Here is a 14113-nt window from a genome sequence, read left to right on the forward strand (position 1 = left end):
TAGAATAAAAACTAAGAAAGACTGCTTACGGTGGATGGGTCCAACAAACACAGGATTATCAACAAAAAAGGAGCTTTGAATGCTAACTTACATGAAGCATATAGGACCAGTCAGACCTACATTTCCCTTTATTTATTTGTGGCTATATTATGACAGAGCTGTGTAGTCTTTTTCTTCCACATATCATTTGATAAGAGTTGAATCACTGTAGGTGGTTGTCAAGCTGTGCTGTCGGTTGCTGAACTTTAAACTTTAAACGCTGAACTCAGTGCATTGCCGAAGACCAAAGACGTAACCAACCAGGGCAACACACTGAAGCGTACCCCTACTCAGGATTACCACCAAAAATAAGAAAGGCAAAATAACAAAGTGCAGGCTCTTTAAACCTGCCTGGTGACTACAGAGTCATGGTGCTCTAAACCAAAATTCCAAACTGGTCAAACAGTTACCCAGTCAAAAGCACAACTAAACAAACAGCAATAACCACAACTGATCTAGCAAAAAAGACAAACTCTACACTTAAAGGCCACAAGATACACACAAAACTTACGTTTACGTCACTTCATGGAAGTTCTATCCCGGACGAGCCCCCATTTGTTACGCCCCACCTCCACAAGACACCATTACAACTCTCAAATCCATAGGATATATTAACAAGGAAATATGAACAGACAATATCAAGTCCTAAGCTGAGAGGCAGCAAAACCAGCAGTCCCCACACCAGAAGCCTCCGTCTTCTGCTGCTGGCAACCTGAATCTGAAGCAATAGCTTTGAAGGAAGCGAGAATATCTGAGATTCAACACAAAACGTTCAGACCTTTTACCGTGGGGCCAACTCAACATGTTATCTAAAACACTTGTGTTAGGAAAAAAGTCTCAGAGATGACTGAAACCTGTTTGTCCTTGATTAGTGATGAAATGGTTGTTAGCAAAAGAAAGCCTCGTGCGAAAAAGTCAGAAGAGGAAAAAAAAAAATCCACTTTTTTGCGCCCCATTCTCTCATTCATCATCTCTTTCTATCACTGTTGAACTCTCACAAGAATTAATTTAACCCAAACCTGATTCAATGTGTCACTGTTAATCAAAACTAACCAGGTTTAAGGCCAATTTGAAGAATTTCCATTGCAGCGATCGCTTAGATTAATTATATAATCTGTTTTTAAAGGTTTGCTGTGCGGCAGTACGTTTGCAGCTCTTTACAGGAGACAGCAGGTGAAACAGATAAAAAGAGGAGTAAAAGGGGCTAGGTCACCCAGAGAAGCTGATGTGGAAAAAGAGGAGGAGAGTGAAAGTGAGAAGGCAGAGAGGGGAGATGAAGTTGTGATCAATAGTGATTGTGAAGCTTGATAACCCCCCGTCTGCTCTCCCTTTGAACCGCTGAGACAAAGACTACGGAAGAGCAGGATAAAAAGTGTGTGTGCGAGTCAGTGTGTGTTTTTGCGTGTAAAGCTGCTCTTCATCGATCCAAGGCAGAGATTTGTGGTCGGACCGGCTGGTTTTCAAGCCGGCTCTCTGGACTCGCGGGGCTGAAAGGGAGAGCAGTGGCGGGTCCCAGCGCCCCGTTCAGCACCCTCGCTGATCCCATCAAATATTTATACTCACACTCTGCTGGAGCCTCCGAAATACAATTAGATTGGTGTGTGGGACTGTGTGTGCGTGTGTGTGCGTGTGTGTGTGTGTGTGTGTGTTTAGCAGCTTCAGTGTTTGCAGCAGAGTGACATAATGACTATGTGTGAGGCAACTGTGGGTGACAGTGAATGGAGGAACTATGTGTGTGTGTGTGAGAGTTTGCTCAAGAGGAAGGGAGACAAGGAATCAAGTAATGTGAAATGTGTTCAGAGAGTTACAGCAGCTCTTGAAGCCTCTTTTAGCTCATTGTTTTGGTTTTAAAGGACATTTACTGTTGCTAGTATAGTATTTCTAACTGAGGGCAGTATACAAATGGACAGATTAGACAATGGGCCCCTGTGCATTTGAGGCCCCCCCTCATGTCTACAAACTCAAAGAGTTTACTTTTAGTCATTTGCATTTCGGTCATTTGTCATTTGTCATCTATTTTTTGTCGTTTTGGCTTTCGTTTGGCGTGTCTCTGTGATTGTTTCGGGTCTATTTCTGGTTGTTTAGCCTCTTTCTGTGGAGGTTCTGCATCTATGTTTAGTCGTTTTGCGTGTCTCCGTGATTGTTTCGGGACTATGTTATGGTCGTTTTGCGTGTCACTGTGATTGTTTTTGGGTCTATTTTTTAGTTGTTTTGCATGTCTTGGTTATTGTTTTGGGTTTATGTTTAGTTTTTTTGCATCTCTTTGTAGTAACTTTGTGTCTCTATGTGGTCATTTTGTGTCTCCTTGTAGTCGTTGCATCTATTTTCTAGTCATTATACGCTATTTTATATGTCATTTATGTTTTTTTGTGGTCATTTTGTGTCATTTGTAGTTGTTATGTGTAGGGTCATGGTTGTTTTGTGTCTATTTTCAGTCATTATGTGTCTCTTTGTGGTCATTTTGGGTTATTGTTGTGGTTTTGTGTGTCTTTGTGGTCATTTAGCATCTTGTTGTGATCATTTTGTGTCTATTTACATCATTTGGTGTCTCTCTTTATTGTCATTTGGGGTTGTTTGTAGTGGTTTTGTGTATGTTTGTGGTCATTTCGCATCTATTTGAGATTGTTCTGCGTTTTTTTCCAGCAACATTTTGTGAGTCAGGACCCCTGACCCCTCGGGCCCCTGGGCCTGTGCCCGGTAGGCCCGTTCAGTAATCCAGCCATGCTTACACAGTGTCAAATCAGAAGGCTTACCACGCTGCGCGGCTCTGTAACAAAACAGGTTGAGGCTGGCATTTAAACGGTGTTAAACCTTAATTCCACAGGACCAAGCTACTTTCCATGGAAAGCCTTTAATTCCACTGAGTCCTCTCGTCTAAGCTGCTCTACATGATGCTAATCAGTGTACAGCAACTTTCAAACTCCCTCCATCTTTATCTCACTTTTTTCATCTGTCTCTCCATCTGTCACACTCTCTCTCTCATCACTGTTTGCATCTCGTCTTGCACTCTCATATCACTCACTCTCTCACTTCAATTCAATTCAATTTAACACGCTTAATCTGCATGAATACTACGTGAGGGAAATTGTCAAAGTATGTAAATACAGCCTGAACCTCTCTCTTTCTCTCTCTCTCTCGCTCTCTCTCTCTCTCTGTGTCGGCTGCTGTCGCTCGCTCTCTTCTATCTCTCCATGCTCAGTGTTGTGCAGTATTAAAGGAAACATAATTAAAAGTCTCATCATCTGTCTGCTCGTGAGATGAGGACGAGCGGGGATATGAACAGAACTTTTAACATGTGAATAGTAACGCTTAAATCACTTTCCTCCACTAAGTCGGTTTGCGAGACAAGCCTTGAAACACGCCGCAACAAAGCCGACAACATCCTGACTGTCAAATCGTGTCTCTGTGGAAGAGAAAAAGGCCGATATATGCAACGACTGCAGGGAGTAAAAGCCTGCTATGATGCTTAGTCTATACAACGCTTTTAAGCATGATTAATTAGAACATCATTCATCTTGAGATGCATTACACAGCGAGAATCTGCTTCCTCGTTTAGATAATGTTTCAGGCTTTAGTTCAGAGGAGAGACATGAGGGAACATTTTAGTTTCAATTCTAGCAATTAAGTTGATTTGATCCAGAATCTGGAGATGCTTTTATTCCTTTAAAGGACCAGTGTGTAACATTTAGCGGGAAGATAAAAACCTGAAATTAAGAATGGTTGTGTTTTTGTTAGCTTAGAATGAGTCCTTCATATCTACATAGGGAGTAGGTCCTCTTCACAGAGTCCTCCATGTTGCTGTGCCATGTTTCTACAGTAGCCCAGAACAGACAATCCAAACACTATCTCTAGAGAGAGACTTTCAGGTTTTTACGTTACCTGAAGGCCACCGTAGTTCTACAACACGCTTGTGAAACTGCTGTAACGTGAGTCGCAGAGTGTTAAACCGTGGTACCGCCAGCCGCCGTCTGACTTCCGTTGCTGCTAAAGTAGTGTTATTATGGTAAGGATGTAGCGGTGTTACCACGGTTTTACACTCGGCGGCTCACGTTGCCGGAATCTTAGGAAGGGAGTTGTGAGCAGAGGGGTACCCAAGTTGGTTGCAATCTGCAACCACAACACTAGATGTCGCCAAATCAAATTGTATGTCTTTATTTGATAGTGATAATGGAGAGAGACAGGAAATGTGGGGACAGAGGACTGTTTAGTTGCTGACAGATTTCAAGTAGTCCTTAAACTGCACATGTCTAAAAGAGCATTGGTAGTGATGCCAGCTGATGCATCTAAGTTATTGGAATGTGTTTTTGTTTTAATCACAAACTGTGACAAGGGAGCGAGTAGTTGCTGTGAGTTTTATGACTTTGGTGAACCATTGGGTTACAACTTGGTTAACACTCTCCTTTGAAACTGATGCCAACATCAACATGTTACAAATGTGCCAAATGTTAAATGCTAAATATTAGCATCTAACGCTAATATTAGGGCATTAGGATTAGGGCTGCGTATCGTTTAAAAGAAATTGCGATACCAGTAACCTTAAAGTGATACTGATACCAATCCTGTATGGGTTGTAGCTGCATTGGTAGTAGGCCAATCACACAATGCATTAAATCAAAGAACACTTGTTGTGATTGGCTGCGAGCATAACCACAAATAGAATTTTTTTTTCTGATCTGGGATCAAAAAGGATTGAATGCAAGTATTGTTTGACTGCAGGAGTTCCGATACTACTTGGTACTGGGTTATTACAGTCGATAACGTAGCCCTAATTAGCATGCTAACAAACCAACGAGACAAATGTCAGCCTGATAACACCGAATTGTTATTAACATACATGTTAACATGCTTGAGTATTTAGGTTAAAGTACAACTTTTAAATGTATTTTTAAAGGGTTTCTTTACTTGCCATGTCCTCTAATAATTCAATGCACCATGTAAATAAGACATGCTGTACAGTACATATAAACTTGCCTTGCCATAAGGTTTTAATTCTAAATGTTGGGACACAGAACGACCTAATGTATGACACAGTGTTAAACCTGATTCTGTGATCGGTGTGTCTGTGAGCCCGGAGGACACGCTGAGGGACTCGCTCTAATTAATAACATTTCACTTAAGATCAAAGAGGGAGACCAACATGTGGTCGCTTCCTCTCTCCCGTCCTCCAATCCTCTCTCTGATTTCATGCCGACACTTCTAGCCCATCATCACCACCTCCTGATTCCCTCTCTTCATTGATCCATCCACCCTTTTCCCACCCCTCCTCCACTGCTTCCCTCTCTTCAGCTCACTCACCATCTCCCTCCACACTTTCCCTCTCTCCTTTACACTTCCCTCCATCCCTCTATTTTCTCTTCACTTTCATCATCTCTTACTCCCCACCAGCACTTACTCCACTCCTTAGTCATTTCCTTCCTTCCTTTCCTCCTCCCTCTACCCCTCCTCACTGATGTTTTCACATCAAAAGGCAACCATGTTATCACATAATATCTGTGGCGATGGCAATCATGTTGCAGAAAATGATGTCCCAAGGCAAAAAACTGGAAAAAAGAGTGTGGGAATGTCTCCTTTTCAGTGTGTCTGTCAATAATGTGTTTTCTGATATAACTATTACATTAGTGGAGCTCAATAATAGGGACGACTGCCGGAGCAGGCCATGGTATTAAAATGATACCGCCTATCAAACCAATGGAGCCAGCCACGGCAGTTTAGTGTAAACAGATACAACGTAGATAGAAGGTCAAGCCATGAGGGTATGGATAACTGGATATTTGTTTGTGCAGGTTTTGCATCTATATTTAATAATTTTGCTATTGTGGAGGTTTTGCATAAAATGTGTATTGTTTTGCCTCTTTTGTGGAGGTTTTGGGTCTATCTTTAGTCGTTTTGCCTCTTTTTGTGGTGTTTTCAATCTATTTTCAATTGTTTTGACTCTTATTGTGGATGTCTGACATCTGTTTTTAATCGTTTTGCATCATTTTGTTGAGGTTTTGGGTCTATTGTTAGTCATTTTGCCTCTTTTTGTGGAGGTTTTGCATCTATTTATAGTCATTTTGCCTTTTTTTTGTGGAGGTTTTGCATCCATTTTTAATCGTTTTGGCTCTTTTGTGGTGGTTTTGCATCTATTTATAGCCGTTTTACATGTAATTGTGGATCTTTTGCATACATTTTTACTAGTTTTGGCTCATTTTGTGGTGGTTTTGCATTCATTTTTAGTGATTTTGTGCCTCTTTGTAATAACCGATGGCAATCATGATACAGAAAATGATGTCCCACGGCAAAAATCTGGAAAAGACTGGGGGAATGTCTCCTTTTCAGCGTGTGAGTCAATAAATGTGTTTTCTGATATAAATATTTGATATAACTATTACACTAGTGGAGCTCGACAATAGGGATGACTTCCTGAGCAGGCCATGGTATTACAGTTTTTCTCAATTGTTTACACACAAATACTGGTACTTGACACACAATGACCACAACATGTAACTCATGCACCAACCCCCTGAACCAATTCTGCTAAACTACAAGCACAATTCCTGCTTTACACTCAAATTGCAGTTCTAAAACACACTTTTTTTCAAAACACTACACACAATTCTCTGCATTTGGCACAATTTTCATGAAGAAAATCTCGTTTTCACAAGGAACACACTGTCATTCAAAATTCTAAAGTCAATTGCCCTACTATGCACACTGACTCATCACATGGGCAAACACCTGTCACACAGTGTTACAATTAGCAATCAGAGCTTTAGCATAAAAGGGCAAACATTGCTTGTGATGTGGATGAGGTGCTGTGGCCAGACCGAAACAGAAGAGAGGATGCAGCATAGTTTTTTTTTCTTTTTTTTTACTGTAACTGTATACAGTAAATTCTTCTGTTGTTTTGTATGTAGACCACTGTATGTGCAACTTTGTGTTGGTTGGGATATACACTGTGTACATTGTTTTTGTGGGGAAAATAAAATATATTTGTTACCGTGTATTTGTGTGTTCTGAGTATAAAAACAATATTCTAAAATATTTTACAACACACTTATGTATGTACTGTCTGTAGTAAGTGTAACACTGAACAAAAAAAAGGCCTAAGTCATTATGATGAATGGAGAAGAAGTGTTTTCCATTCATCATAGTGTTTTACATTGAGCACATCAGTGTTCAACTGGTTCTTATAAATGTCTATTCATATGATGGTGTGTGTGTGTCATTTGAAAACAAAATACCATTTTGAGAAGAAATAACATTGTTTTGAATGTAAAGTTTCATTTTGCAGGAGAATTGAGGGGTTTTGCCCATTGTGTGTGTGTTTTTTGATTTGTGTGTAGAGTTCTGAGAGTATGAGGCATGCTTTCAGAAAATGTGTGTAAACAATCGAGAAAAACTGTAAAATGACACCGCCTATCTAACCAATGGAGCCAGCCACGGCAGTTTAGTGTAAACAGATACAACGTAGATAGAAGGTCAAGCACGAGGGATATTGATAACTGGATATTTGTTTGTGTGCCTCTTTGCAGGTGTGTGTTTCTGCGTGACTGAGAATAATCTGTAGAGTGACAGCTGCATGAATGATGCTCAGTGAGAAAATGAAAGCAGGAGGGGGGTGGATGAAGAGAGGCGGAAGGAGTGGAAGAAAGGAAATTAAGGAAAAGAGTGAGAAACAGAAGGATGGAAGGACATATTAGCAGAGTCAGGGATTGATATATGTCAGGAAAAATACAGAAAGGTAGAGGTAGATTGACATATTTAGGGAGAGTAATGGAAGAAGAAATGAAGGTGAGAAAAGAGGAGAAGGAGAAGAGAGGCAGAGCTTGTGCCTGAATCTGAAGGCAGGCAATTAAAAGTGTAATAAAAAAGACAAGACAGCCCCTGGGTTGGAAAGTAACCGGGACTGGCAGTCACGCTGCATTATGATAACACACACACACACATACTCACACACACGCTCTGCCGGGCTAAAACAGAAATATACTGAGGGGAACACGCATCAACACTCGCACACAAAAGCAAACACACCCACAGATACAGAAGCTAAAGGATTGGAATTAAAAAGTGTTTTATCAGAACAAAAGGGGGATTCTTCAAGGATTTCAGCTCAGCTTTCACTGTGACACTGACAGCCTTGTGTGTGTGTGTGTGTGTGCGTGTGTGTGTGTGTGTGTGTGTGTGAGTGAGTGTGTGGGTGGGTGTGTGCATGGGTAAGCAGGTGAGAGAGCGAGAGAGAGAGAGAGAGAGCTTTTCATTGAAGTCATCCGTAGCTTGGCAACAACAACAGGAAGTGTAAATGTAGGTTGGCTGCCTGCAGAAACTACATCACCACTGCATGTGTGTGTGTGTGTGTGTGTGTGTGTGTGTGTATTAGTAGGTGTGTGCCTGTGTGCATCAGACCTCAATATTATCAATATATTGAACTTTCATTGCATTGTAGTGATGCGACTTTATCATGTTAATGTTGAAGCAATTCAAAATGCCAATGAAAGACAGTTTTGATTCGTTTATATGTGATTTTACAGTTCACCATATTCTAGGGCTGTCAATCGATTGTGATTAATCGCATGATTGTCTGTAGTTAAACTCGAGTAATCGCTAAATAATCGCACATTTTTTATCTGTTCAAAATGTTACTTAAAGGGAGATTTGTCAAGTATTTAATAATTGAATAATCATGAGAGTAAATATGCTGCTTTATCCAATTATTTATTATTGGAAATCAATTAACAACACAAAACAATGACACACATCGTCTACCAAACCCTCACAGGTACTGCATTTAGCATAACAAATATGCTCAAATCATAACATGGCAAACTCATGAAGCCCAACAGGCAACAACAGCTGCAGGGACCCCTTTTCAAAATGGCCATGCCAGTTTATTTCTCGCCAAAATTTAGCATAAGTTTGGAGCGTTATTTAACCTCCTTCCCTTCAGGCTAGAATGACGTGATTGGTACCAATGGATTCATTAGGTTTTTAGTTTTATATGATACCAGTATCTTTACTGTATCTTTAAAACTGAGCCAGCTACAACCTTAACATTGCAAGTTAATGCGTTAAAGAAATTAGTGGCGTTAAAACAAATTTGCGTTAACGCGTTATTATTACACTGCTGTGTTGAATACTCGATTCTGATCGGTCAATCATGGAGTTCTGCGGTCTGTATTTTCTGTATTACAGACCGTTGCTATGTATAACAGACCGTTGCTATGGGCGCAGCTCTTACGTCGGACTCTGGTGGACCATTTTTCCTCCAAAATATTGATTTCTTCAGTAAGTAGCTCTCCCCTTCAAGGCTGCGCGTTTGGGTGCAGCATCGCCCTGTTGGGGATTCTTTCACAACAATGACCGGCTTGGTGTACATTATCTCTTACTTATCGCGTTAACTTTGACTGCCCTACTATATTTTCATAAATATCTAAAAGTATCCTCCTTGCAGCATTGCGATGCTGTTAATCAGCCAGCCCTATAACAACAACTTCCTTTACTGTATGTGTGTGAGTGTGACTTACAATAATCAGCAGGATGAAGTAGATGAAGTTGTAGAAAGAATGAGCATCCATCACGTAGTACATGATCTCCACCCAGCCCTCCAGAGTGATCACCTACAGTCAGGGGGGGGAAAGGTCACAGTGAATAAACAATAGCATCCACAGAGAGTCTGCTCACACGGGGCTGAAATACTCCTGTTGAAAGAACAGTTTGACATTTTTTGGGAAAATGTGCTTATTTGCTTTCTGGCGAGAAACAGTGCTATCGAACTTCTCGTCTAACTTTCTGCCCGTTAAATATAAAAGGCTACAGCAGCCAGTGAGCTTAACACAGGAAGGAAAGGTTATATGGAGACGCTGTAAAGTTCACCGCAAATCTAGAATTCAGTTAACCTCTTTATTTGTCCTGAATTGCTGCCTTGGTTTGTGAAACTGGTATATATCTGATATGTATTCAGAATAACTTTTTGAACTTTTGTAGTGTCAGTGGTAGTTTTCACTATATTTTGGTTTGTGCTCTTTGACTATACTGTGAGGTTCTTATTCCATGAAGCTCAACATCTTGAGCCCACTTAGGACATCAGAACTTAAGTTATAAATTGTCATGAACCATGAACAACTATAGAATATGAATCAGTAGTTTAAAGGTGAAAAACAAAGCGGTCCGGTTGGTGCTCTGCTTATATGGTGCCAAGTTGACCAAAAGCTCTCACCTGGAAGATGACAATCCAGGCATAGGCAATGTTGTCAAAGTTGATGGCTCCTTTGTGGGGGTTGCTGTACCCGGTATGACACCTGGTGTAGTACCGGTTCCAGTTGACACAGAGCCCCGCTACACTGATGCTGCCGTTGGCCAGAGGCTCGGGGCTCAGGCCCAGAGACTGGCGGTACAGGGCGTCGTCTTTGTCCAGGCAGCACGTCCTGCCTCCCTCGCGGCGGGCCGGGACGTCGTTACAGGACATGATGCCGTTGTCGACCGGCAGGGAGCAGATGAAGGGTCGCTCGTCATCCTCGTCGGCCATGTAGTAGGGCCGAGGCAGACTGATACCTGTAGTGCTGGGAGTGTGGGGGGGAGAAGGTGGTGAGTAAAATGTTACACTAAAAAACTAAAGGTTATTTGTTCCTCCCTTTTAAAACACCTTGGACTTCATTTCATGAAATACATTTAAAGGGTTAAATTAAAGAAAAGAACAATTAGAAAAACCATCACATTAAAAACAAAGCATTACATTTAAGTAAGTTCTTCAAAATATATATTTATAAAGTGACTTAATGTAGCACTAAATGGCCCAAATAATTGTGAGAATCGGAGTTGATAGCAATTTAAGTAGGTAATTATCATTCAAACCAATGTTTTCTTGCTTGAATTTGATCTGTAACAGGCGGCAACCTCTGGGTCTGAAAAGATGCTGAAGTACCTTAAACCTGCATTCTTTCTAACAGCCAGCAGGGGGCGACTCCTCTGGTTGCAAAAAGAAGTCTGATTGTATAGAAGTCAATGAGAAAATGAGCCTACTTCTCACTTGATCTATTACCTCAGTAAACATTGTAAACATGAGTTTATGGTCTCAATCGCTAGTTTCAAGTCTTCTTCAATACAGCATGATGTTCATTTAGTAAATTATGGTCCCATTTAGAGTCAGATAGACCATAAAGCAGGAGATGCTTTAGGGCGTGGCTACCCTGTGATTGACAGGTAACTACCACGACGTTGTCCGGTCTGGGAGTTGTCCATGTTTTTGTCATACAACTTTAACCCTTTCACAGTGTGTTCTCAGTTACTGAAAGTTAACTGTAACATTTTGGCCTAAAAATGTCTTATTAAGCGTTCGGTTGTACTTAGCTCTCGAGTCACTTCCGGTTGCAAAAAAACAAGATGGTGATGACCAAAAACCAAGAAGGTGACACCCAAAAGCCAAGATGGCGATGGCTAAAAACCAAGATTGCGACAGACAAAAACCAAGATGGAAACGGCTGAAAACCAAGAAGGCGACGGCCAAAATGTCGAACAGTCGAGGCTTCAAAACGGCAGTCCACAAACCAATGGGTGACGTCACGGTGACTACATCCATTTCCTATATACAGTCTATGGTTTGGGGACACTAGTAAAACTAAAGGTTGCATTTGGAAAGCTAAAATGTTTCAGTTGTGACATTCCAAAGAGCCGTCACCTTACTTCTGTTTCTAGTTTTTAAACAGTGACTCATACTAAATGCCATTTAAAGCTCTATGACATGCTGCAAATCGAGGCCGGGCATAAACTATGACTGCTCGATTAGTAATCAGTAATATTTGGAAATCAATTTTAAGCCTGGATGGTGCAGAGATGCCATAAATAGAGTTATGTAATGTGTGTGTGTGTGTGTGTTTGTGTGCTAGTTTTCAATGGGAATTTTACACAGAGCAAAACCACTTGTCCTTCATGGCCATTTCCAACATTTTGTGTGGTGTGAGAACTGAAAGCAGAAGATATAATGATTACAGACAGAGAGACGAGTGGATGAAAGGATGGAGAGAGAGAGAGATGATTATGTTTGTAATGGTAAAATTGAAAGAAAATGACACCAGAGACACAGACGGAGAGAAGCAGTGATGGAGACACGTTAACCCCGACACACCGAGCTGATACCGTCTGTCTGACGGAGTCTGACGGAGCATTGTTGGCTGTATTCTTCACATATTTGTTTCCTTCGGTCGGAGATAGCCGTCTGATTGGCTGCTCAGCCGAGCGAATCTAATGTGGCGTCTACTTATTTTTTCTACCTTTTTCTTCTTCCACAAACAGACTCAAAAATGCAGGCTGTCAATCATATTACAGGCTGAAAAACACAAAAGAAAACTTTGCGCTGCCTTCCGAGCATAACCTGTTAAATCAAAATCACAGCAGCGTAAACATGGGTGCTTAGTTTGTTGTGTTTGTCTCTCTTTGATATTCTCTGGACTGCAAATCGGAGATATACTGAAACGTTTATCCCCTCAGAACATACATGCAGGCCAGCGGTCAGCTGGTTTTTGACAGACAATGGAGTGCAACCTTTAACAGAGAAGAGGGGAAGTAATGTGAAGCATCACATAGAGTTTGACCTCAGAGAATATGACTTCACTTTGTTAAATGAGTTCCAGTGAGAGAGAGGCAATTTCAACTTTTGTGTTCAAAGATGTTGAAGGTGAAAGAGAAGGATATAAGAAGAGGAAGAGAGGGACACTCTAGGGATAAAATGGAAGCCCGGAATGAAGGAAAGAAAATTGCACGGTGGAAAGAAAACATTAGATGCAAGAAAGACAGATTGATATAAGAAAAAAATATATAAATGAAAAAATTAAAATGCCATATAAAGAAAGTAACTAAATGGAAAGAGATGAGAAATCCAAAAAACTGAATCAATAACTGAAAGAGGGAAGGCAAAAAAACATGAATAATATGTGAGGCAGTAAAGGTGTTTGCATTGCCATTACAAAAAGAGCAAGACAGAGAACAGCAAAGGTCTGTGTGATCTCACTACTTTAATCCGAGAGCAGGCTGCTATTTAAAGGGCAGACCGAAGAAAGGGATACAGATGAATGCAGACGTTGGTTAGCAATTACGTCTGACCTGGTATCTGAGAAGGCTCTATAGGAGCAGCATTGTGAGTGCTACCCTGTCCCTCACTCAGTCTACGTCTTTGTTACACTCTTTGTGTCTCTTTCAGCGACTCTGTGTCTCTGTATTGTGCTGCGCTGAATAGGAGCTATTATCAAGCCCACTGACCTGAGGAGGAGACGCAGCCTTTTTTACATCAGTTAAGTTTACGCTGTAGCTCGGGATATTTCTGATCACGTCTCTGTATCCTCATCTTTTTTTCCATCACATCACCGATGAAATCTTAACCCAGATGTGCCACGAGCATGTCTTGGCGTCCAACAAAAGCATTTTGATATGAATGTAATTACCACAAGTTTAGAGAGTTGTTGGCAAATTTAAAGCAAACTTTTGAAATGTCGCAAAAAAATGAACGTGAATTAGGTGTTTTCATCAACTGGTTTGGAATGAATAAACTCAGCTACAGCGTAGATTGGTATGAATTTGGCGCTATAGGCTACGCATGGCTGTAATGATAAGAAGTAGAGGTGGAGAACTGGAAACAAAACAAGTCGGCTTGGCCATCTAAACATCTACAGGAGAAAAATGGAGAGTGAACTTAGCTCCACCCTCTCATGTCACTTCTGATTCCAAAAAATCTAGACGGCAACAGCCGAAAACCAAGAACGTGACGGCCAAAAGCCAAGAAGGCGACGGCCAAGAACCAAGATTTATTTCACCTTTATTTAACCAGGTAAAATCAATTGAGAACCAATTCTCATTTACAATATGGCGATGGCCAAAAACCAAGATGGCGATGGTTAAAAATCTAGATGGCGTTGACCAAAAGCCAAGATGGCGACAGACAAAAACCGAGATGGCAACCATCTCAGTTTTTGGCTGTCACCTACTTGGTTTTTGGTCATCACCATCTTTGTTTTTGGCCGTCACCATCTTGTTTTTTGGACGTCGCTTTCTTGGTTTTTGGCTGTTGCCATCTTGATTTTTAACCGGGCCAAAAACCAAGATAGTG

The 14113-nt window shown here is 41.0% G+C and overlaps 1 protein-coding gene across 2 annotated transcripts in view; it reads right to left on the minus strand.

The window, feature by feature from the left end:
- The window catches only part of LOC119485150 (voltage-dependent T-type calcium channel subunit alpha-1I-like), a 281128-nt gene that overhangs the window by 106104 nt on the left and 160911 nt on the right, over window positions 1-14113 (minus strand). For both annotated transcript variants that reach the window (XM_037764502.1, XM_037764501.1), the window contains exons 7-8: window positions 10235-10577; window positions 9543-9635 (exon numbers count right to left, since the gene is read on the minus strand). In XM_037764502.1, coding sequence (XP_037620430.1) covers window positions 9543-9635; window positions 10235-10577 — 436 coding nt within the window. The remainder of the gene's footprint in view (window positions 1-9542; window positions 9636-10234; window positions 10578-14113) is intronic.

This window comes from Sebastes umbrosus, chromosome 3 (genome assembly GCF_015220745.1).
Source record: "Sebastes umbrosus isolate fSebUmb1 chromosome 3, fSebUmb1.pri, whole genome shotgun sequence".
Lineage (NCBI taxonomy): Eukaryota > Metazoa > Chordata > Actinopteri > Perciformes > Sebastidae > Sebastes > Sebastes umbrosus.